General features: G+C 42.2%; 1 protein-coding gene across 3 annotated transcripts in view; it reads right to left on the minus strand.

Moving 5' to 3' along the window:
* Positions 1-26,560, minus strand: part of LOC106091540 (disco-interacting protein 2) — a 386,680-nt gene that overhangs the window by 276,483 nt on the left and 83,637 nt on the right. For all 3 annotated transcript variants that reach the window (XM_059361286.1, XM_059361287.1, XM_059361285.1), the window contains exons 4-5: positions 10,732-10,860; positions 10,474-10,667 (exon numbers count right to left, since the gene is read on the minus strand). In XM_059361286.1, coding sequence (XP_059217269.1) covers positions 10,474-10,667; positions 10,732-10,860 — 323 coding nt within the window. The remainder of the gene's footprint in view (positions 1-10,473; positions 10,668-10,731; positions 10,861-26,560) is intronic.

The raw sequence follows: 26,560 nt of genomic DNA on the forward strand, positions 1-26,560 counted from the left end.
CTGAAGAACATTGCAACCTTGCAAAGTGGGGAGTATGTTAAAGCGACATCTGCACTTCAACAACAGATTTTACACCACATCGCCTTTGTACATACTTCATCTCTGTAGCAGAAGGTGGCAACCACACAGCCGTGGAGAACGGCCATCTGATCGACATCACTCATCTGGATAAAGTCCGTTTGTCAACTTTATCAATAAAGTTTTCAATAAAATTAATAAACAAGTGTTCCTATGTTTATTTTTTTAAATTCCCGCACACTGGGGCGAACTTAAACAGCAAGTCCACTGAAACAGTCCTTCACGACCTAGTCGGCTACATAGAGGGTTCTCTCGCTGTCAATGAATATACAATGGAGGAGCTGGAGTTCCTAGGCATCAGCTTTACCGTAAAAAAAGATTATTAATAACTTACTTACTAAGAGATGCAGTACGGTAGGCTGCAATCTGTAGATCCTCAAGGAGGTATATACCCCACTACATTGGAATATAGCCATTAAAAATATATTGTTGTCTCTGGAAGGAAAAGATGTAAAAGTGGCCGCGTATGCTGATGATGTGGCTATTGCCGTTAGGGGAAAGTCTCCCAGCACTTAAGAGATATACTTCAGAAAGCTCTACGCGCGACAGCGAAGTGAGCTACCGAAATTGGTCTAGGCGTGAATCCGAACAAGACACAAGCAGTTCTTTACAGCAGGAGATACAAATTGCATACAGCGACAAATGTCTCCTTGGGAGAAGAGAATGTACAATTTGCCGAAAGCGAAAATACCCGGGTGTTTTGCTGGACAGGAAATTTAACTTCAAATCCAATATTTTGGAAAGGCAACTCTTGCCCTATAAACCTGCAAGAGATACATTGGCAAAAGTTGGGGGTTAAAACCGCGTGTCATGCACTGGGTATATACTGCAGTTATCCGACCAATAATGCAACATGGTGTTGTGGTCTGGTGGACTGCGCTTAAAAGTCCACCTACTGTTCAATACTCAACCGGATCCAAAGTGTTTGCGAGGATGCACTGAATATAATGCTACATTTAGTGCCTCTGGACATTGTGGTTAGACAGATTGTTGCGACCTATGGCAGTTTCCCCTTTGGTCATGTGGCGCCTACGAACACTGTGTTATCCTTGATACACTGCCCGATATCCCAGGCAATGCAGATTACACATTGCTGGAACCGCTTTTTGGTGAAAAGTACTGCACTACTACTCTTGATAGAACTGATTGGAACTACGATATCCCTCAATCCCATGGCAACCGGATTGGCCCGATGGAATCCTTCATCGGCAAGGGCTGACGCCTCAGTGTATGTCTGGGAGAGGCACATCCCGGAGAGCCGCCTCCATCATCGGTCGGTGTCGGTGAGGAGTAACCGGTGCATGGAGTGACTAAGTTTCCCGATCTCCGTTGCAAGATCGATGAGATTGTGGACTTTATGAGTCGGAAGAGCATATTGGTCGCAGCGATCCAGGAGACAAAGCTGACCAACACCTGCAGCTTGCTCAGTTGTCACGGTTACAGTGTGTTACGTAAGGATCGCTCAGGGAATGGAGGTGGAGGATTGGCCTTCGTAATACACCATTCCGTGCAATATAGACCTACCTCGCCTGCGCATGGCGCTAGTGACCCCTACATGGAATGCATGAGAATAGCAGTCAGGTCCGGTACTGCCGAGATAGAGCTATACATACACGTGCACATACCGCCGGTTGGTAGCTGTGTCCCGATTAATGGCCAGGCTTACAACTCCGACATAAGTGGGTTGCTATCTGGCCATAATCGTCTGGTTCTAGGGGACTTTAATGCGCATCATACGTCATGGTATTCTCCCCTAGGTAACGACCAGTGTGGCATAGCTTTGGCAGGGCAGATTGAAAGCTCCACGTTTTGCACGGTGAATGAGGATGCCCCCCTATGATTACGAGGAGGTGCGGCAGTTCGCCAGACATCTCCATTGCATCCCCTGATCTCCTGAGTGACGTATCCTGGCAAGCTGTTATCTCTTTGGGGTCAGACCACCTCCCCATAATTCTCACAATCGACCGACCACCCTACTTCATAACCTCTGAGCACCGGACGTTTATCAATCATAAGAAGGCCGATTGGACTGGCTTCAGAGAGTATACCAATCGCCGCTTCAGTGAACTGCGGAATCTCTACATTGATGTTGAAGAATCTGGATTCACCTGGAGTTGAGTACCTTACCACCGTCCTCAACCTGTCTTTGAACACTCTTATAGTTCCCGATGTCTGAAAAATGGGCAGAGTGATCCCGCTACTGAAGCCTGGAAAAGACCCGAGTTTGGGGGAGTCGAACAGACAGATCTCCCATCTCTCACGAGTGGCAAAGACGCTTGAGGCATTACTCCTCCCGAGCCTCGTAGGAGAATTTCCATTCCCGAACATCAACATGGATTTCGAAAACTGCACAGCACAACAACAGCTTTGCATGCCATCACCGCACACATTTGCCGTGGCTTCAAACACCCCAGGCCATGTGATAGGACGGTCCACGTGGCACTGGACCTATCGAAGGCTTTCGATACGGTCAGCCATGCCAAATTATTTGAGGACATCGCCAACACGTCCTTCCCGCCAGGCTTGAAACGCTGGGTCACGATTTATCTGTGGGGTCGCCAGTAATTTGTGGAATTTAGGGATAAGAAGTCGAAGCAACGTAGAGTGAAACAGAGAGTTCCCCAAGGTGGGGTGATATCACCGGCACTGTTTAACCTCTACCTATCCTCTATTCCACCCCCCTCCAGACGGCATAAAGATCGTATCATATGCGGACGATTGTACGATCATGGCTTCAGGCCCCCACCCATTGATGACATCTGCGATAGGTTGAACGTCTACCTCAACGAGCTCGTCTCATATTTCGCTGCAAGAAATCTGAAGATATCGGCCACCAAATCTTCTGCCACATTGTTCACTACAAATACGCGTGAGGTGAATACTGAGCTGACTGTGATGGTCGATGGAGAAATGATTCCGACCATCAAGTGTCCCAAAATACTTGGCGTCACATTTGACAGCTCTGACATTCTCCTCACATGCCACAGCAATCTGCAATAAAGTCAAAAGTATAAAGAAGGTCCCCAAGTCACTGCTGGCAGCACTTGGGGTGCAGACAAAGAAACCTTGTTGACCACGTACAAAGCAATTGACCGGTCTGTGGTAAGTTATGCAGCCCCAGTGTGGTTTCGTGAACTTTGTGACACACAGTGGAATAATATTCATATTTGTCAGAATGCCGCCCTCCGAACTGCGATGGGCTGTCTCCTCAGTTCTCATGTGGACCAACTCCATCAGGAGACAAAGATCCTACCAGTGCGAAGACATAACTACATGCTGTCTAAGCAATACCTTTTGGGCTGTTATCGCAGAGACATCCAATTCGTCATCTTGTGGTTAGATATCCACCGCCCAGAAGCCTTAAGGTAGATCTACATGATCAAGAGCGTGAGGTTCAGCGCTACAAGAGAGAACCTCTAGATCAAGCAGCATATCAAGCAGGTCTAAACAACACACATGCAGACACGGTAGCAGAGGCGGTAGCAGATGCGGTAGCAGATGCGGTAATTGGCCACCGGGTGAATGTAGTCCTTGGAGAATGACCGCCACCCATTGCACTTAAAGAAATCGACCCCCCCCGGCAAACCAGAGTAGTTCTGGCTCCCGGCCAGATCCCTGTGGACGTACCCCATCTTAGTCGCAGAGTTCCTGAGTCCTGACACAACAGAATCAAGCAGACGAAAGATAGAACACAATGAACTGCTACAACAACAACAACCTCTGGGATAAATGGACACGAAGGTCATTTTCATTCAAAAAGTATGAAAACCTTACCACACGAAGGCGAAAGATTTTCGCCCTATTGTGCTGAAGACTCTGGAAAGGTTGATAGAAAAATATCTAGGTCAAAGATCCCTGGAAATGGCCTGTCTCGGCAGCAGCATGCATATATTAAATGCAAATCCACTGAAACAGCCCTTCACGACCTAGTCGGCTATATATATTCATATCCCATGGCAGCCGGTTGTACGCACCGGATTGACCCGATGGAATCCTCATCGGCAAGGGCTGCCGCCTCAGTGTACGTGTTCGTCTTTTTTCGTCATGGGAGAGGCACATCCCGGAGTGCCTTCTCCGTACGCTTCTGGTCCGTGCCGGGATTGAAAAGAACCCCGGACCCTGGTTCTGTTCGGTTTGCCAGAACCGCCTTCATCATCGGTCAGTGTCGGTTAGGTGTAACCGGCGCATGGAGTGGGTACATTTCCGATTTTGCTCTGGCCTAACTTCACTACGGGTGTATAGTCATACTGGCTATGTTGCAAGGTGCTGTGCGAACATAGCCAGCAGTGGGTCACAAGGGTCGCCGTCGTCGCCTTCGGCGTCCTCGTCGCCGGACTATGTGACCCCCCCCGACCTCTCCCGTACGGCAATTTATGCAACGACAGCACCCTAGCCCTACTATTGCCAGGCCAGTGCCGGGAAGTGTATCGTTCTTGCAGTTAAACTGCAACGGACTGCGTGGCAAGATCGATGAGATCGTAGATTTTATGAGTTGGAAGAACATATCGGTCGCAGCGATCCAGGAGACAAAGCTGACCAACACCTGTAGCTTGCACAGTTGTCACGGTTACAATGTGCTACGTAAGGATCGCTCAAGGAATGGAGGTGGGGGATTGGCCTTCGTTATACACCATTCCGTGCAGTATAGACCTATCTCGCCTGCGCTTGACGCTAGTGACCCATACATGGAATGTATGGGGGTAGCAGTCAGGTCTGGTACTGCCGAGATAGAGATATACAACGTGTATATACCGCCGGTTGGTAGCTGTGTCCCGATTAATGGCCAGGCCTACAACCCCGACATAAGTGGGTTGCTATCTGGCCATAGTCGTCTGGTTCTGGGGGATTTTAATGCACATCACTCGTCATGGCATTCTCCCCTAGGTAACGACCAGCGTGGCATAGTATAGACCTATCTCGCCTGCGCTTGACGCTAGTGACCCATACATGGAATGTATGGGGGTAGCAGTCAGGTCTGGTACTGCCGAGATAGAGATATACAACGTGTATATACCGCCGGTTGGTAGCTGTGTCCCGATTAATGGCCAGGCCTACAACCCCGACATAAGTGGGTTGCTATCTGGCCATAGTCGTCTGGTTCTGGGGGATTTTAATGCACATCACTCGTCATGGCATTCTCCCCTAGGTAACGACCAGCGTGGCATAGTATAGACCTATCTCGCCTGCGCTTGACGCTAGTGACCCATACATGGAATGTATGGGGGTAGCAGTCAGGGCAGATAGATAGCTCCACGTTTTGCACGGTGAATGAGGATGCCCCCACTAGGATTACGAGGAGGTGCAGCAGCTCGCCAGACATCTCAATTGCATCCCCTGATCTCCTGAGTGACGTCTCCTGGCAAGCCGTCATCTCTTTGGGGTCAGACCACCTCCCCATAGTTCTCACCATCGACCGACCACCCGACTTCATAACCTCTGAGCGCCGGACGTTCATCAATTATAAGAAGGCCGATTGGACCGGCTTCAGAGAGTATACCAATCGCCGCTTCAGTGAACTGCACCCCCCTCTGATGTGCTTGTGGCCGAGAGGAATTTCCGAGACATCATCAACGCAGCAGCCGCTCGCTTTATACCAGCCGGTCGAATACTACAAGTGCGACCCAATTTCCCGGCGCAAGCAGTGGTACTCGCAGACGAGCGTGATCGGATTTGTGCTATGGACCCCGCTAACCCCAGAATCAGCGAGCTGAATTTGGAAATAAACAGGGTAGCTAACGAACATAAGCGGAATTTGTGGCTGGAACACTTGGAGCAAAGTAACTTAGGCACCGGTGCAGGCAAACTGTGGGCCTCTGTTAAGTCTCTCTCGAACCCCGGTAGACGGGACGACAGGACCTCAGTCACTTTTGGCGAGATAACTGTGACAACAACCTAGTCGGCTACATAGAGGGTTCTCTCGCTGTCAAGGAATATACAATGGTAGCACTTCTTGACATTGGAGGTGATGTCAATAATGTAAAACCGACGTCAATCATGAAGAGTTGGAGTTTCTAGGCATCAACTCTACCGTAAGAAAGTTTATTAATAACTTCCTTGCTAAAAGATGCATTCCGGCAGACTTAAGATCTGGTTAGCAAAGGATTGCCTCAAGGAGGTGTGCTGTCTCCTCAATTTTCGATTTTAGCTATTAACAATTTATTATTGTCTCTGGAAGGGAAAGGTGTAAAAGTGGTCTATGCTGATGACGTGGCGTTTAGGTGAAAGTTGCCCAGCGCTCTAAGAGTTATACTTCAGGAAGCTCCAAGTGCAACACCGAAGTTGTGCTGCAGTTGTTAGACCTATAATGCTATATGCTGTTGTGGTCTGGTGGACGGCGCTTCAAAAGTCCATCTACTGTTCAATACGCAACCGGATCCAATGGATGGCTTGTTTGTGCATCACAGCCGCACTAAGGACATTGGGGCTTGACAAATTGTTGCCCCCTCTGCCGTGAGGCCAAGGGAGCTTTCTCTTTGGTCATATGGCCGCTACGGATATAATATGCGATGTTCCAGGCAGTGTTGATTACACCCTACCTGAGCCCCTTTTTGATAAAAATTACTTTGCCACTATTCCTAATAGAACCGATTGGAACTACGTTATCCCTGGCAAAAGAAATAACATATGACTTGTATACGTATGGTTCCAAACTAAACAACCAGGTGGGCTTTGGGGTGTACTCTAAAGACTGAGAACTGATAATATCGAGAAGGTTAGCCGACCACTGCAGTGTATATCAAGGGGCGAACCTTGCAATTAAGGAATTGGTGGAATGGCTAAGATATAATGTCATAACGACGATTGGCATAAATATCTTTTCAGACAGCCAGGCAGCCATTAAAACACTGGAGAACGTATTTCTGAACGCAAAAATCGATTGTCGCAGATCTCTCAACGAGATGGCTGAACAGATCACAATTCACCTGGATTTGTAAAGCGGACGACCTTCCGAGACTAGAAACTAAGAATAATAGGTATTTCCCGGGTATATTGGGTAAATACCCGGGTATTTAGCCATAAACATCCAAATACTGGGTATAAAAAAATGTTCCAAGCAATTTTTGATGATTTCGTATTCTTTCTATATAAACCTGATCTTCTGATACCATAAATAGCTGTTATATATAGCCGCTATATAGACCGATTTCGAGACTAAGTCTGGAAGACAAGACAAAAGTCTTGAGGCAATAAATTGGTAATTTTCCATCAAATTTCGATTAAATTTGGCACAGTGAGTTCTAGTAGACCCCTACCCATTTCTGTGAAGTGTGGTTCAAATCAGACCATATTTGGATATAGTTGTTATATAGATAGGGTAGTAAGGCCATAAAAGATCCATTTAATACCCGATTTCGATGAAAATTTGCTCAGTGAATTCCGGTAGACCCTTACCCATTCCTGTCAAACGTGGTCCACATCGGACCATATATGGATATAGCTGCCATTTAGATCGATCTCCCGATATAATTTAATGAGCATAAGGAGCATAAAGGGGGAATTTTTCATTCGATATCGGTGAAATTTGGCACATTGAGTTCTAGTAGACCCCTACACCTATTTATTGAATGTGGTCCAGATCGGACCATATTTGGATGCCATATAGACCGATCTTCTAATGTAGAGTATTGAACTCATAAGAGGAGCATTTTTCATTCGATTTCGACGAAATTTGAAACAGTGAGTTTTGGTAGACCCCTACCTATTTTTGTTAAATGTGGTGCAATTTGGATCATATTTGGATATAGCTGCCATATAGACCGATCTGCCGATATAGGATATTGAGCCTATAAAATGAGCATTTTTCATCCGATTTCGATGAAATTTAAAACAGTGAGCAGCTTCGGTACCCTCGTATACCTTTTTGTTGAATATCATCAAAATCGGATAAAAAATGTTCCTTTTATAGGATCAAACTCTATACCGGGAAATAGGTCTATATGGCAGCTATATCCAAATATGGTACGATGTTGACCATATTTGACAGGAGTGGGTATAGGTCTACCAGAACTCACTGTGCCAACTTTCACTCAAATCGGGTAATAAATGGATTTTAATACCCTATATCGAGAGATCGGGCGGTCGGTCTATAGGGCAGCTATATCCAAATGGTCCAATCTGGATTACACTTCACAGCAATGGGTAGGGGTCTATCAGAACTCACTGTGTCGAATTAAATCGAAAACAGATGGAAAATGACCAATTTATTACCTCAAGATTTTAAATATGGAGATCGGCCTATATATCGGCTATATATAACTAAGTTCCGATTTTATGCGATCAGAAGGTCACAATTATGTATAGAGAATACGAAATCATTAAAACTTTTTTGGAAAATGATTTCATAACCAAAAAATCTGAAAATTAATAAATACTCAAAATATGTATATATTGGGTATTTACCCAAGTATTGGATATTTACCCAAGCATTGGGTACTTACTCAAGCACTGGGTATTTACCCGGTAAAAACCTATTTCAAAAAATGATAGATGGTCACAAAGAGGGGGCTGTGAGCATTCCAAAATTATGTGGCCTAATCTAGACTTGAAGAGGTCTACCGTTTTGCTGCCACTGGCTAGAACATATATCTCAGTCATTGTGTCCGTCATGACAGGTCACTGTCTAATCGAAAAACACCTTCTATGCGCTCTATAAGTCAAAAGGAGTACCACTTTAGGTTCCCAACTAGAAGGCATCTTCCTTTTTCTGTTGCTGTGGTATCAAAATGGACAAAAACGTCTAAGCGAGACTGCCACTTAAACCTAACTTGACCTCTACCTATATTAGGTTAGGTTCAAAAAAGGGTGCGGATATAAATCCGCCCCATGCCACAGCGGACATACACCTAAGCCAGTAATCGGCTTGTTGTGCGCTCTTCGCGCAAATGCAAATTTGCAAATTTTGCCCATGAACATTTCACTAAGTAACAGGGGCAAACTTCTCACATTTCAATAAGAGCAGTCCCATTCAAGTTGATAAGGGGCCTCCTTTTTACAGGCGAGTCCGAACGGCGTGCCGCAGTGTGACACCTCTTTGGAGAGAAGTTTTACATGGCATAGTACCTCACAAATGTTGCCATAGTTAAGAGGGGAAAACCACCGCTGACATTTTTTTTCTGATGGTCTCGCCATGATTCGAACCCAGGCGTTCAGCGTCATAGGCGGACATGATACCCTCTGCGCTACGGTGGCCTCTTCGCCATAACTTGTCCAAACTTTGTGGACATTAATGCGAATACCATATTTGCGGTATCATCAGTTGTCTATTTCATTTGTTAATTTGGCGGATTCGCTAGCTATTCACGCTAAATACTTTGTAGTTTAACGTTGACCAACACTAACACTCAAAAATCGAATATCAACAGAACAAAAGTTAAGCCATTACAACTAAGTTTATAATTGCGATTTTATTTTGCTTTTTGTTTTTGGATTCCATAGCATTTAGCCATTGAATATATATGATGCGTCCTTCCTCCTATCCTCCTTTCAGATTGAATTGTGGCACCATAGGATTTCGTAAAATGGCATTTACAACGGGCGAAAAACAGACGCGGATTACTTAGCATTTTTCCCCATATAAAATAAACGAAAAAATCGCTTACTGGGTAAATAAAACAACCCTATGATTAATAAGTAAGCATTTGTTTGGTTTTTATTTTCTATTAACATTCTACTCAGCTATTCTGCATTAAAATTACAACTACATCCATCGTACCTAAAATTTTTAGCCCGGCACGGGATAGCTGTGAGCACCACACAGGCTGGAACATTGAGCTCCAATTTGTGTGGTGGTCATTGCTGTCACTAGAAGCTTAGTTGCGAGCTACCGGGCGCGTCCACAGGTTGCGGATAGTGGAATGCTCCATTCGGAGTAGCTGCAACGGCAGTCGCGGACAATCGGCGGTATCGAGCGGAGAGTCGCAGTGAGAAGCCGGGCGGCATCGGCTCTTGCACAAATACTGAGTGCCTATGATGCTCGATATGACAGGCGAGTTATTGGCTACACTGTGCCCGCGGCGACCGGTCCTTTGGACCGGAACGAGCTTGCTCACCTACATGATCTTGACGGGAATCGCCACCTCCACACGAAAATGTGGATACAACAACAAGAACAACAGTTTCCAGTATTTTTTTCTCGGTGAACAAAATGCAAACCAAAACTTTGACCCCAAATATATTCTCTTCTGTTAATGCTGCCCACTACCAATTATAGTTTAATTTTCGACTTTTACATTTAATTAGAATTAAATATTATCATCCTTCAAATTCATTTTATGTTTTCACCAACAATACGAACGAAAATAAAAACTAAACATCTCTGTTCCCAACAAACGAACTGAACAGCAAACACATTTAAAAAAAAGAAAATTCGCATATATGTTGGCTGCAGAAACTTACCACTGGAGGGAGTGCATGTTTTTTTCGTCTATCAGCATGACTACCTTTAAACGAAGCAATTCCCATTGATGATTCGCGAACAGGTGGTTTTATATGGGTTTCCACCACGTTGCTAACATGGTCTTTTGGGTAATTGTATTCCTTATCAGGAGATAAAATTTCTTCAGGTATTGATTCATCTTCCGTCGACGAGTCTGAAAACAGTTTTATCGAATGCAACAAAAATGTATTTACAACACAAAAATAATTGAATAGTACCTGAATCTTCATTATTCCGTTCGGGGCTTCTGTTAAGAACAGAACTTCTTTTAGACGGCATTGGTAAATTTGTCTTTGGTCGTGTCTTCAATGCTGCTAGAGCTTGTTGCACAGCCTCTTGACGGACTTCTAAAAACGGATAAACGAATTGATCAGATCATGTTTTAAGAAAAAAAATTTTAAATTAATAACAAAAAGTTTTCTGTATAGCATAAATCCGGTTTGAACATCTTTTAAAAAAACCATTTTTCTTTCATTAGTTGTCAATAATAATAAACAAATATATGTTGTTGTTGTAGCAGTTTTTTGTGTTCTATCTTTCTTCTGTTGAGTGTCAAGACCCAGGAACTCTGCGACTTAGATGGAGTGCGTCCACAGGGATCTGGGTCTGAGTCGAGTGGGTCTGGCCGGGCAGTTAAACAGGTGACGTGTGTCGTGTGGTCCCTGGTCACAATTGGGACGTACATCATGCACATCGGCATTAATCCCTACCCTGTAGGAGTTGAGGCGGCTGCATCTGCCGAGACGTAATTGAGCCACAACTACTCTGGTTTGCCGGAGGAAGTCAATTTCTTCAGGTGCAATGGGAGCCGGCATCTGCTACCGTGTCTGCATGAATGTTGTTTATCTACGCTCTGGATCATGTAGATCTACCTTAAGGCTTCGGGGCGGTGGATATCTATCTGCAAGATGATGATTTGGATGGTCTCTGCGATAACAGCCCAAAAGGTATTGCTTAGACAGCATGTAGTTATGTCTTCGCACTGGTAGGATCCCGCCGCAATTCGGAGGGCGGCATTCTGAATATTATTCCACTGCGTATCACAAAGTTGACGAGACCACACTGGCGCTGCATAACTTACCACAGACCGACCAATTGCTTTGTACGTGCTCAACAAGGTTTCTTTAGCTGCACCCCAAGTGCTGCCAGCAAGTGACTTGAGGACCTTGTTTCTACTTTTGACTTTATCGTAAATTGCTGTAGCATGTGGGGAGAATGTGTAAGAGCTGTCAAATGTGACGCCAAATGTTTTGGGACACTTGATGTTCGGAATCATTTCTCCATCGACCGTCACAGTCAGCTCAGTATTCACCTCACGCGTATTTGTAGTGAACAATGTGACTGAAGATTTGGTGGCAGATATCTTCAGATTTCTTGCAGCGAAATATGAGGCAAGTTCTTTGGCATCGATGCCAAGATCGTACAATCGTCCGCCAATGATACGATCTCTATGCCGTCCGGAGGGGGTGGAATGGAGGAACTCCCTGTTTCACGAATGACTGGTAACCACACAGATAAATCGCGACCCAGCGTTTCAGGCCTGGCTGGAGGAACTAGTTGGAGATATCCTCAAATAGTTTGGCATGGCTGACCGTGTCGCATGCCTTCGATAGGTCCAGTGCCACGAGGACGGTCCTATCACATGGCCTGGGCTGATTAAAGCCACGGCAAATGTGTGTGGTGATGGCATGCAAAGCTGTTGTTGTGCTGTGCAGTTTTCGAAAGCCATGTTGATGCTCGACGAATGGAAATTCTCGTACGAGGCTCGGGAGGAGTAACGTCTTTGCTACTGGTGTGAGAAGGGAGATCAGTCCCCAAACTCGGGTTCAGTAGCGGGATCACTCTGCCCATTTTCCAGACATCGGGAACTACAAGAGAGTTCAAAGACAGGTTAGGGACAGTAGTAAGGTATTCAACTCCAGGTAAATCCAGATTCATCAGCCTCAGTGTAGAGATTCCGTCGGGGACCAACGCCTAAGATTATTTGGCGCCACGGATGACATTCGTTACTTTGCCGACGGTAAATTATGGCTGTCCATCGGCTCGGAGACTACGGATACGGCGAATGGTTCTCCTCCTTGCCCTGCCACTCTCGGGATGCACAATAAATTGACGGTTAAACAAAAATGAGTATTTTTGGTTTTTTCTTGCGTCTATATACTTTATAAATATGCATATAAGTACTTTTCACGAGACCTTAATTGGCCATATAAAATAAATTCTAAATGAAGCTCTTATATCCACGAAATTTGCCGGATGTGGGCTCCTTAAGGCCCAACTCACCAAATTGGTGTTTTTAATTTTTTCTTAAATCCAAATGCTTTCTGCAAATGTTTAATTACTTGTTTCACATTACCTCATTTCGGATATAGAAAATAAATCCGAAAAAATTTATTTGTACATTATATAATTATTTTATTTTCTTATTACTATTTATTTCATATATATATTTTTTTTAATTGCCCTTTTTTATTTATTGATTTTTTCTAATAAATCAGCTTTAGCATTAATTTTTATGAACGTTTCTGGCCAAACACCCCATGTACAAAAATATTTTTACAACACTTTTCAACAAGACTTGAGGCGAGGAGTTTGTCTTCACAGTTAGTCTTTTTTTAAAACAGTTATACGAGACTTTTACTTTCTGTATAAGAAGTTTAGCCAAGACAATAACGAGACTTTAACTCGGGGACTTTATCTTCACTCCCTTGATCTCGGAGATGGGTGGTGCGATTTAAGCGAAATTTCGTACAGAACTCTAAAAATAAAAATTTGGTATCCAAATTTGGGATGGGGTACCTAGGCGGGCCGCCCCACCCTAAAACCTACCAAAAATATGTATAGACAATATGGGACTCAAATGATAGGTAGTTAGGAAAAGAAAACATATCTGATATCCAATTGTCGGACTAAGTGTTAGGGGGCTACCCCAACCCCCGAAACACCCCTAATTCGAACATATTTACCGACCATGGCAATATGGGACTGAAATGAAAGGTATTTGCGAATAGAAAACGAATCTGATATCCAAATGTGGGATCAAGTTTCTGGGGGTCCAACCCTCCCACAAACACCTCCAAAAAGAGGACAAATTTACGACCACAGCAATATGTGGCTCAAATGAAGGGTCTTCAGAAGTAAAGCAGGTATCTGATATAAATATTCGGTAAAAAGTGTCTAAAGGGCCACCCCCATAACAGCACTAATTTACTGACCATGGCAATATGGGACTTAAATAAAAGGTAATTGAGTGTAGAATACGAATCTGATATCCAAATGTTTAGGGGGCCGCCCCTCCCAAAAATACCCCCAAAAAGAGGACAAATTTACGACCATAGCAATATGGGGCTCAAATTAAAGATCTTTGGGAATAGACCACGAATCTGATATCAAAATTCGGGACAAACTGCCTAGGAGACATCCCACACCCAAAACAACCCCCAAATGGAACGACTTTGCTCACAATGACAATTTGGGTATTAAAGGGAGTGGATCTCGATATTGATATAGTTATTAGGGCCCATACCCCAAACCAGACATATTTGCTGACCACCCCACTCCCCAAAACACCCCTAAATCGAGCATATTTACCGACCACGTCTACGTGCGGCTCAAATGAAAGGTTTTGGGGAGAAGAGTACGAAATTGATGCCCACTTTCGGGACCAATTTTTTTGGGGGTCTACCCCTTCCCTAAAACACCCACAAATAGCAATTATTTATTAACCATCGCAATATGGGGCTAAAATAAAGTTATTTGGGAGTAGAATAAGAATCTGATATCCAGATGTGGGACCATGTGTTTGGGGCACCGCCCCTTTCCCACAACACCCCCCAAAGAGTACAAATTTTGGGGCCAAGTGTTTGAGGACGCCTCATCCCATAAACACCAATGGCAATATGGTGTTAAAATAAATGGTATTTGAGAGAAGAGCACGATGCTGATATTTTTTTCAGGGCCAAGTGTCTAGGGGACCACCTCACCCCCGAAAACACCTCTAAATCGGACATCATGAAATAAAGATTTTTAAGAATGGAGTATATTTAACACCCAAACGTTAATAATCCTCCAAGCCAATTCTAGACCAATAAAGATCATATGGTTTTCAGATAAAGGCACTTATATTTTAATACTGTTAGTCAAGCGATATACAAATACTATTTTCGTAGCATGGTATTTCACTAAAAGCTCTTTAATTGTCGAAAATAAATATTCAAAGGATAATTTTGTTCTATATGAAGTAAAAGAAGGCGCAGCGGAGCGGGCCCGGTTCAACTAGTTATTAATAAAAATAAAGTATGTAAACCGATTTTTACGAAAATTTCACATTTTGTTCGTAGGTTATGTGGCTTGTCGTGTAAGTCATAAGACATGATTTGTGTGATTTAAAAAAAAATTAAAAATTTTTCAAAAAAAATATAATTTTAAAGTGGTTTTGCGTGACCATTTTTTAAAATTTAAGTTGAATAAACGTTACTTTAGTCATTAATAGGCAAAAGTTCATTCATTCGTGCAAAAAGAAATAATTTTTAAGAAAAAAAGTCATCACCCCAATGTATAGGAAAAAAAGTTACTGAGTTTTAAATAAAAGGCAAGGAAATATTTTGTCCCATTGGGAACAGTTGTCCTTGAAAAAAAACTCTCGCATAGTTACACGTATCCTCTCTCTTTACTCAAGTTTATTTGACAAATTTTGTGACCATATTTTTTTCTCTGGTATTGCGATACTTTCAATAATAAGCGCGCATATCTGATTGTTTTTCATCATGGCATCCACCTCGGGAGGAAATTATTACGAGATTCTCGGTAATAACCGTTTTAATTTAAATGATAATCGGATTGTTCCCAACATTAATACTAAACTTACTACCACCAATCAAAACCCACACAACCGAAATACGTCGTTGTAAAAAGCAAAATTGTTGAAAAACCTATAAGAAGCCACAACATATTTCTAGTGTCCAAAGCCCTGGAAGGAATTTCAAACGAGCCCCACAGGACCTCAGTTTCCTTAGGGATGGTAATCTACTGGTGCTAACAAAACACGAAAATCAGGTAAATCGATTCCTTAAAGCGACAACTCTCTCTGGTGTCTGTCCTATAAAATGCTTCTTACACCTTACTCTTAACACCGTTAAAGGCGTCGCTTTCTCCAAAAACCTAACGGAACTTACCGTGGAAGAAGTAATTGATGGACTTAAACATGAAGGCGTAATTGGGTGCAGGAAGGTAACCCGTTTCCAAGATGGTAAAGTTATAAACACCTCCATGCATATTCTCGATTTCAACCTATAGCAACTTCCATCAGAGGTAAAAGCCGGGAAGCTACTTGAATGCAAAAGTGGAACCACACATACCAATTCCAATGCATTGCGAACGTTGCTTTAAGCTTGGCCACAAAAAAAAAACACTGCAGGTATGAGCTTGAAATGTGCGAAATATGTTCAACTGCTCTCCATGAACCTACTCCATGCACAAAGGTGGAATGTATTAATTGTAATCATGAAACAACAACAACGGTCCAACAACAAACACTATCCAGTAATCAAACAGAGACAAGAGATCTTAAAAATAAAAACAATCTAAAAAATAGCATATACTGAAGCTAAACAACAACGTAAACCCATTCAAAGTTATGACGTCCCAAAAGAGGACTTGAAAGAAAAAGAAAAAAGAAAAGAAAAACTGCTTCCATCCAACAAAATAACTGTTAACCAACAAAAAACTACCTTAGCTTCAACAAACACAAACCTTAATTCAAATAATGAACAGACTACGACAAAAACATGCTCCGGTAAATACAAACCAAACAATGCATCACCAAAAAAATCTGTTACCCAACCGACCACCAACAATAATCTATCATACCAACAACAAGCCCCAGCAAATCTTCTTTCGCCTATAATCTTACACCAACACAAACAAAAGCCCATCGGAAGCACGTAAAAGAACCACAACATTGTCCTCTCTTAAAAGTAAAGAACTGCCAAATGCATCTCTTGAGCAATATAATCCTGCAAGCAAGAGAAATGACACACTTCACTTTTAACGCCTGCCAGAATCACCCAAAGAAGAGAAGAAATTGATTCACCCATAAACATGGAAGATTAAATATGTATCTATGTTCCTATATGTATCCACATACAAATTTGAAAATTATATGCATAACGCATAACGCCCACTCAATCGCGTTGCAAGAGATGCATACTCCTTTTCAATCGCAGCCAATACCGCGAAATAATTATGTATTGGATTGCCCAAAAAGTAATTGCGGATTTTTCATATAGTCGGCGTTGACAATTTTTTTCACAGCTTGTGACTCTGTAATTGCATTCTTTCTTCTGTCAGTTATCAGCTGTTACTCTTAGCTTGCTTTAGAAAAAAAGTGTAAAAAAAGTATATTTGATTAAAGTTCATTCTAAGATTTATTAAAAATGCATTTACTTTCTTTTAAAAAATCCGCAATTACTTTTTGGGCAACCAATATATTGTTTACTCAGCTTATCTCCCCTCTAATACGGGTTCAAAAAATGGAATTGCAATATTCCTTAAAAATCACATTCCACATTCCAGCGTATCCAAAACTACTTAATACATCAAAAGAGCTAACTTTGAATATTAGATTAACTATATAATAAATCTATACATTCATACCAACGAGTGATTTAACGTAAATGATATCTCCGATCTGTTTGCCAACATCCAAACGCCAGTTCTTCTCGTCAGAGACGTTAATAGCTGAAACACTTTATGGGGACATTTTCAAAAATAACTCCCGAGGCTTAATATTCGAAACCTTTGTGTTCTAAATGATGGGAAACCTACCTGTTCACATAACATGCTGCTCGCCTTCGCTTCTATCTCTAACATCTAGCAAAACGCTTGGAAACCTCCACAGCAGTGATGATTTCCCTATAACTACCAACATTACTACCAGTTCCAATTGGTCAAACTGCAAAGTTATCCCCCGAGCTTAACCTTAAGAAGGCTAACTGCTCATAATGCGAGGCTTCAGTTGACGACAAATTGTATAATGTTTCTACCCTAGCAAATCCAAATAAAGTCAATGCCGCCGCCGCAAATAAGTGCATTCCAACTTCTTGCCCAAAGAGACGACACTTTGATCCATGGTGGAATATCGAACTCCAGACAATTTCGGCAACAAACAACAATGGAAAATCTAATTTTATATAAGAAAAAAAAATCAAATGCTAAATTCAGATATGTGAGCAAAAATTAATTGTTATATTAACAATCAGCAGGGACTCACCACTGCCAGTGGCCTGGAATAAGGTAAATCGAAAATCCAACAGGAACACCTATCATCTATTCACAGCGATTGAAACTAATAACTCAATTCTCAACGATCCTGCAGACTTTGGTAGTCGTTGGTCTAGAGACTCATCGGATAATAATTTTTCGCCAAAATTTTTACCATGCTAAGAATCAAATAGTTGATTCTTGTTTGAACCATTGAGTGGAGCGGACGTATTGTTATTTCACTCCGCAAGAATTTTCCTGTAACTCGTAATAGGTCATTATTTTTGGAAGAAAAATTTAAGCCATCAAGGATAGCCATTAGGCGATTGATAATCTGCGTCTGTTTCCGGTGGTGCGGCAGATCTAGATCTAGAGTCCGGGATTAGGCTTAGAATGGACTCCAAAGACCCAACAGGTGCGGTGGTGGTGTCAGGCCGAAGCATGTTGTCTGATACTGAAACCTCGTGGAGCGGCTGCTCCAGGCTCCACTAGCCGACAGACGACTGGTCAGCAGGGGCTTTTCACGAAGACACCTGGTTCAAGTCTAAAGGACAAGGCCGAACCTGTTCCTTCTTCGCATGCCTATAATTTGCCTAGGCCATCGGCCTTTTTCGGCAAACCAACACGCTCTTTAACAGGTTGGAATAATAGAAGACGCATCGCTCTCAGGTTCATTGAGGGGCTTGGTGCGAATGATGCTAAACTCTTAATAATAGGGGGAGAGACTCCCTAAATTGGGCTCGGGAATTCGCTGCACAGGCTATCCCAAAGACTAAACGTCTAGATTCGCAAACTGCACCGCAGTCAGCCAAACGGCTGCGGTCACCTGGAGGGCATGCCTAAAAGAACTAGGGCGAACAACAGTAAGATGGGTCCAAGAACCTTTGCTAATGTCGCTAGGGACAGTTTGGTGATGGCAGTTGTCGACAAGGGAGAAGAACAGGGCTGCATACCTAGGAATAACTGGAGTGGGATAGCCAATGGACTGTCATCAGTATACTCCGATGTCCTTGGGAAATTTCCTGAGTCTCCTCCAGTTTGCGACGATGCAGGCTGGTATCGAGGCCGATACAGACTAATTGCCTTCGGGAATCAACGCTCAATAGAAATGTATCGTTGTGCGCTAAAAAAGATTGGTGAGATCTGGCCAGGTGCAGCACTAGATTTAGTCAAGAAGGAAGATATTCGATCTCGACCAATGGCGCATACAAAGGATACCAAGGATTCCCTCAGATCCTGAAGCGATACTTGGAAAACTAAGGGAATGTAATGTAAGATTAGATGAGGCTGATGTTGACTGGAGAATGCAGTATTCGTACTAAACTCCGGCTGTCTCGCAGACCTCAACAAGTCTGGGACTGTATCCTACGGATTCAACAAGTTGAAACTGAAGGTCTATAGAAGCGGTGGGGTTGGGAATCTGGTGACAACTCAGCAGTTGTTGATGAACACTGAGGAACTATCGACCACATCGCTAAAGTCTGGCGGATTGCAGGAGACTGAAAATCCCCCTGCCACAATCGAGACAGGAGGAGATGGCCCGACAAGCCCTGTGTGGGTAGGTCATAAAGTTGGACTGGGCTCAAAGTGTGTGCCAGCGGGGAAGCACTGAACTCAGAAAGTACTTCCACAGCAGCACTTAGTGAAGCATCTAAGGAGAAATTGTCCACACCGCAAGTGTCTAGTGTTCTGAGGAAGAGTGGTTCCACAGCTTTTTCACCTGCCCCTGGATGCGTACGGAAGCTCATCAAGACAAGTTCTAACGAATTTTGTGAGGATGAACTCCTGGTGGAGTCAGAAGACGAGGCTAACAAAACAGTGGTGGAAGTTCTGAATCCTGACTATGGTCCGGTTTCTACAGATAAATCTCCACCATTGTAAGGCCGCTTCGGCGGCACTAAAGGTCCTTCTGATGGCTGGGGGATTTGACGTGGTTCTTATCCAGGAACAATGGGTATGTAGTGGAATGGTTCGTTGACTAAGATTTAAACATCTCAAGGGTACGGGGAATGGGAGACACAGGGCCTGTATTCTTGCAAAGAGTAGTCTAAATGTTTTTCTTCTTCCGTCGCTGAGCAATTTAGAGATGATGGCACACGATTCAGAGATGCCGCCTTCAAACCTTAAGTCGCTGGTTGAATCCGCTACTGTAGGGAAGAAAAGCCTCATTGTAGGAAGTGATGCTAATGCACATCACCAGATATGGGGAAGTTTGGATGTCAACGAAAGGGGTGAGCTGCTTATTGAATATATTATAAGTTGCGGCGATTTGTAATAAAGGGAATAAACCGACCTTTATTACCAGGAACAGGCAGGAGGTACTAGATATTACCTTTGTATCGGAAGATACAAGTGGAAGAATATGCGACTGGTCATGATCATCGTTATATGAGTTTCAGCATTGGAGAAAATACTGGTCCCTCGAGAAAACAGAAAAAGAGGCGATAAATTTCGGCACAAATTCTGCACCACTATCCCTTCTAGACTAGAAAAGGAAGTGGAAACTAAGGAGGATATAGACATAGTGGTCAAGCGGATCACAAAGACCCTGAATGACTTGCTTGTGTCTGCATGCCCCAGTGCCAAGCCAAGGGGCAAACAGCGACCGTCATGGTGGACCCCAGAGCTGGTTGGTCTAGGGAAGGACTGCATAAGGCTGAGCTAAAAATATAAGGGCGAGCTTAGAAAGGCTCAGAACAAATACTGGGTAGAATTCTGCAGGAAAACCCTACCACACGAAGGCGAAAGATTTTCGTCTTATTAATCTGTCATCCTTTATGCTGAAGACTCTTGAGAGGTTGATAGAAACATATCTTAGGTCAAAGATCTCTGGAGATCTCGTCTCGCGGCAGCAACATGCATATATTGGATTGCCCAAAAAGTAATTGCGGATTTTTCATATAGTCGGCGTTGACAAATTTTTTCACAGCTTGTGACTCTGTAATTGCATTCTTTCTTCTGTCAGTTATCAGCTTTTACTTTTAGCTTGCTTTAGAAAAAAAGTATATTTGATCAAAGTTCATTCTAAGTTTTGTTAAAAATGCATTTACTTTCTTTTAAAAAATCCGCAATTACTTTTTGGGCAACCCAATACAATAGTTAAGGCAAATCCACTGAAACAGCCCTTCACGACCTAGTCGGCTACATAGAGGGTTCTCTCGCTGTCAAGGAATATAGAATGGTAGCATTTCTTGACATTGAAGTAGTCGGAGTTTCTAGGCTTCAACACTACCATAAGCTAGTTTGTTAATAACTTACTTACTAAAAGATGCATTACGGCATGCTTGTGATCTGTGGACTTAAAAAGATGGGTCAGCAGAGGAACACCTCAAGGAGATGTACTGTCTCCTCTACTTTGGAATATAGCCATTAACAATATTGCGTGTGCTGATGACGTGGCAATTGCGGTTAGGGGAAAGTTTCCCAGCACTCTAAGAGATATACTTCAGGAAGCTCTACGTTGAACAGTAAAGTGGACTACCGAAAGTGGTCTGGGTATAAATCCGTGCAAGACAGAGGTAGTACTTTTCAGCAGGAGATACAAGTTGCCTACAGTGGTACCTGTCTCCTTGGGTGGAGAGAAAGCGCAAAATACCTGGGAAATTTAACATCACATTCAACATTTTGACAAGGGCAAGAAAGGCCACTCTGGCCCTTTACTCCAGCAAGAGAGCTATTGGCAAAAATTTAGACCGCGTGTCATGCATTGGGTATATACTGCAGTTGTCAGACCTATAGTCCTACATGGTGTTGTGGTCTGGTGGACGGTGCTTCAAAAATCCACGGGATCCAAAGGATGGCTTGTTTGTGCATCACAGCCGCACTGAGGACGACACCATCTGATGCACTGAAATTAATGCTACATCGTACGTCTCTGGACATTGGGGCTACCCAAATTGCAGCGACCACTGCCATGAGGTTAAGGGGCTTTCTCATTGGTTATGTGGCGTCCACGGACACTGTGTTATACTTGATACAATATCCGATGTACCAGGCAGTGTGGATTACACCCTACCTGAGCCGCTTTTTGATAAAAATTACTGTACCACTATTCCTGATAGATTAGAATTCAATTAGAACTGCGTTATCCCTGGTAACAGAAGTTACATAGACTGGTGGGCTTTGGGGTGTGCTCTAAAGATCTAGAATTGGTCATATCGAAAAGGTTACCTGACCACTGCAGTGTGTATCAAGCAGAGATCCTTGAAATTAAGGAAGTGGTGGAATAGCTAAGATATAATGTCATTACGACAATTGGCATTAATATCTTCTCACACAGCCAGGCAGCCATTAAATCCCTGGAGAACGTATTTCTGAACACAAAAACCGCCCTCGACTGTCGCAGATCTCTCAACAAGTTGGCTAAACAGTTCAAAATTTAGGGAATTCTAAAGCGGATGAGCTTGGGAGACTAGGAACTACCCTACACATTCCAGGGACACTGGAATCTGTGGGTATGCCTCTAGAGACATGTAAGCTAAGTTTTCAGGACCAGGCCCGAAGTGCAACGAACGATAGATGGTCGCAAAGAGGTGGCTGTGAGCATTCCAAGACTTTGTTGCCTAATCTAGACTTGAAGAGGTCTACTGCTTTGCTGTCATTGGCTAGAACGTCATGACAGGTCACTGTCTAATCGGAAAACATGCTGACAGACTGAGGGTTGCCAACGACTTTTGCAGAAGCTGTAGGAACGTCGAGGAAGAAGAGACTATAGAACCCCTTCTGTGTGGGTGTCCTGCAATAGCAGTTAGAAGGAGTTCCACTTTGGGTTCTCATTTCTTTGGGATCCTGTTTGATTTAGCGGATGTGAACATTCGCAAGTTATTGGGCTTTTTAAAGCGATCTGGATGGTTTAACGGCAGGAACTAGAAGGCATCTTCTTTTTCTGTTCCTGTGGTATCACAATGGACGAAAACGTCTAAGTGAGTCTGATGGCAGACTGCCACTTAAACGTAACCTAACCTTAGTATCAACTACCTTCGAATTTCGGCATTAAAGCGTGCAACAAAGAAGCTCCAATAATTGACACTGACATATCCATGGCGGAATTGTCGTTAGCTTTAAATTAAGTCAAAGGGAATACCCTTGGGCACGACCGCATACCATACGCTTTAATAATCTCATTGTTAACAACGGTTGGATAAACCATTCTTGGAAATCCGCGATTATTATACCCTTGCCTAAGCCAAGGAAAAACAAGACCGACTTTTCCAGATATAGACCTATTTCACTGTTACCATGTCTCTCAAAAGTTCTAGAGCGGATAATTGCTGGTCGATTATCATGGCTTTTAAGCTCCTGCAAATTAATTGCGTTAAATCAAGTTGCTTCCACAACAAATCAGGGTTGTGAGGAAATTTTTATTTATATCGACTACCTTATTACTAAAGCACTTTCTGCCAAAAACCACGCATCCATCTTAGCTATTGATTTTGAAAAAGCATTCGACCGCATTGGCATTCACATTATTATGAAATATCTACAAGCATGGGGAGTTGGACACAAAATAATGAACTTCATCAAATCTTTCTTAACTGGACGAAGCTGTCGCGTAAAAATGTTTAACTTCTACTCCGATATATACCCACTATATAAGGGGTGCTCCTCATTCCGTGGTCCTTTTTCAAATTGCCTTCAATCAAATAAGTACGATAATCTCCAGGGTTATGAACCTATATCACTGTCTCTACGCGGATGACTTGTATATTTTAAGCCCTACCAAAGACAACAATGTCACCAACATTTTGTTTTCGGGCATAGCATCCGATATATTTAACTGGGCCAAAGTTTCAGGCGCCATAATATCATCCAATAAGTCCTCAATACTGCACATTTGCCGGAAACGCAACTGCAGGCCTGGTGATCTGTCAGTCCACAACATTAACTTTCCCACCGTAAACAAATTAAAAATTCTAGGCATTATATTCGAAAAAATGTTCGATGGAAGGAGCAATTGGAAAACTGAAAAAAAAATCTTATACCTCGATGCAATATCATAAGGTATCTGCCTGCCAAAAGCCTTACTCATACATACACCTTGACTTACCTTGTAAAAATGCTAGTACTGAGCAAAATTGATTACGGTTTATTTTTATTTGAAAACAGTCTAAAATCTTCCCTGCGTCAAAAAACTCCCTACATAATTACTGTATCCGAAGCAGTATCTACGCCTTTTGTACGACACCCATCAAAACTTTACTTATAGAGTCTGGGCTACGGCCTTTGGAGGAAAAAAGATTCTAGAAATAGAATTCTACCAAAGAGTTTGTTCTTTAACGATAGCATTGCCGAAAGTGAAGTGAAGTGAAGTTAAAGAAAGCCAAGTTTACCGTCAATCATACACTACTATGTTAAAAATAATATGTTGAACTTTAGAGAGAAGCTACCCAAATACCGTTTAAAATATCCTGTTTAGATGTATCCGGAACACAGCTGTAATCTGCGGAATTTTTCAATTAGACTCAAATAAGAGGTTTTTTACAGTAGAACACGAATCTGATATATATCTTCAAAGCCAAGTCGCTAAGAGGCCGCCCCATCCCCCGAACCGGTCATGTTTGCCGACTATGAAAAAATTGAGCTAAAATGAAGGATATTTGGGAGTAGACCATGAATCTGATATCAACATTCAGGACCAACTGTCTAGGGGACGTCCCTGTTAAGAAAGTTCAAAAAGCTTGTTTGTCGTTTGAAGAATTTGTAAAGACTAATATATTTTATTGCGAAAAATGTATAGTAAGAAAAATAATTTGCAAAGCCTACATGAATTATTTTCTGTAGCATAGAGGTTTAGTGAGGATATCTGCCAATTGCTCTGTTGTTGGAACATATGTTAATTCAAAAAACTTGCTTTCATAGACTTCCCGTATATAATGGTATTTCACTTCAATGTGCTTTGTTCTTTTATGAAATTGTAGGTTTTTTACTAGTTTAATAGCACTTTGATTGTCTAAATTTGGTCTATAAATCTCTTCGTTTGCCATAAGTTCTTCCAAGTTCTTCGCAACAGCTCCTTTGCATACGTTGTTTGAGAAATATTAATCTTATTTCTTTCCTGAATTATTGTATTTCAATTCCCAATAAGTACAAGGACTCAATTTTCTTCACTTTAAAATGCTTGTTCAAACATCTGGAAGCTTGTTTTAGTCCATATAAACTTTTGTGCAACTTGCAGACCTTTCTAGATCCATCTTCATATCCAGCTGGTTGTTGCATGTATATCTCTTCCTTAAGTTTGCCATATAGAAAGGCAGTTTTTATATCAAATTGTGTCAGGTGAAAATTAAACATGCTTGACAATGCCATTATCAACCTAATTGATGTAAATTTAACAACTGGACTAAAAGTCTCTTCGTAGTCTTGACCAAATTTTTGAGTAAACCCTCGTACAACTAACCGAGCTTTAAAACGTTCGATTAAATTATCTTTGTTTTTCTTAATTTTATACAGCCATTTATTAGAAATAACATTTTTTCCTTTCGGCAATTCGACAAGCTGCCATGTGTTGTTCTTTATAAGAGAATTGTATTCCTCCTCCATAGCTTGCTTCCACTGCGTACTATACTCACTTGAAACTGCTTCCTCATAAGTTTTGGGCTCATCGTTATCATCAATAAATGAGTAAAACATTTCATCAATTTCTCCAATTCTTGAACGAAGATTATAAGGATGTCGTTTGCTAGTTTTGGCGACTTCTTTTTCAGGTACTGCTACATGTTCTTCAGGTACTGCTGCATGTTCTTCCGGTAGTGCGACATGTTCTTCCGATACTTCTAAAACTTCTGGATTTGAGTCAGGGTATTGTTGCCGATTTTCTTCAGAACCTGTTTCAATTTCTAAAATATCCTCTGAAGCAATTTCATCTTGCTCATGAAATTCAATCAGATCCACTTGCCCTTTATTTCCATTCTTCTGTTGGGATTTGGGAGCACATAAATTTTCTTCTTCCCTAAGGATGACATTTCTTGATATTTCTATGCGTCTTTCACCGGGAATCCATATGCGATACCCTTTACAGTTTTGTTCATAGCCAACAAAAATGCCCTTTTTAGATTTCATGTTTAGCTTACTTCGTTTTTCGTTAGGAATATGTACATAAGCAGTAGAACCAAATATGTGCAGATTGTTAATATATGGGATGTTGCCAAACCATAACTCATATGGTACCTTGTCTTGGTTAGGACTACGACCTATCCTATTCAGTGTATATACAACGTTATTAACTGCCTCACCCCAATATTTCAAAGACAGCCCTTTGCTATGAATCACGGACCTAGCAGCTTCTACAATTGTCCGCATATCCCTTTCTGCCCGACCATTTTGTTCCGGACTGTATGGCACTGTTCTTTGGTGATTAATTTTTTTTAAACGAAGTATTTCACATACCTGCTTATTAACAAATTCGGACCCATTGTCAGAACGAATTGTTCGAACTTTTGTTCCTGTTTCTGCTTCCACTTGAGACAAGTAATTTTTTAAGATTTCTGGAACTTCAGACTTTGCTTTGATGCAGTAAACGTGACGATATTTCGAATAATCATCTCTCAACAATAGCATGTACTTTCCCATTGTATATAAAAATACAGATTTGCTTCTGCTTGCATTGAAATTCCTTTATCAAGGCACGTATTTGATGAAAACAATTCAATTTTATATCTGGAACATATAAATCGCCCAATATTTGCTTCGAATTCCAAGCCTTACCATCAAAAGACTCAATCAAAATGTCACCTCTGCCATATGCTGGAATTACGGAACCATTACAAATTCTAATGCTTTTTTGGTGTT

Source organism: Stomoxys calcitrans, chromosome 1 (assembly GCF_963082655.1).
Source record: "Stomoxys calcitrans chromosome 1, idStoCalc2.1, whole genome shotgun sequence".
Classification (NCBI taxonomy): Eukaryota; Metazoa; Arthropoda; class Insecta; order Diptera; family Muscidae; genus Stomoxys; species Stomoxys calcitrans.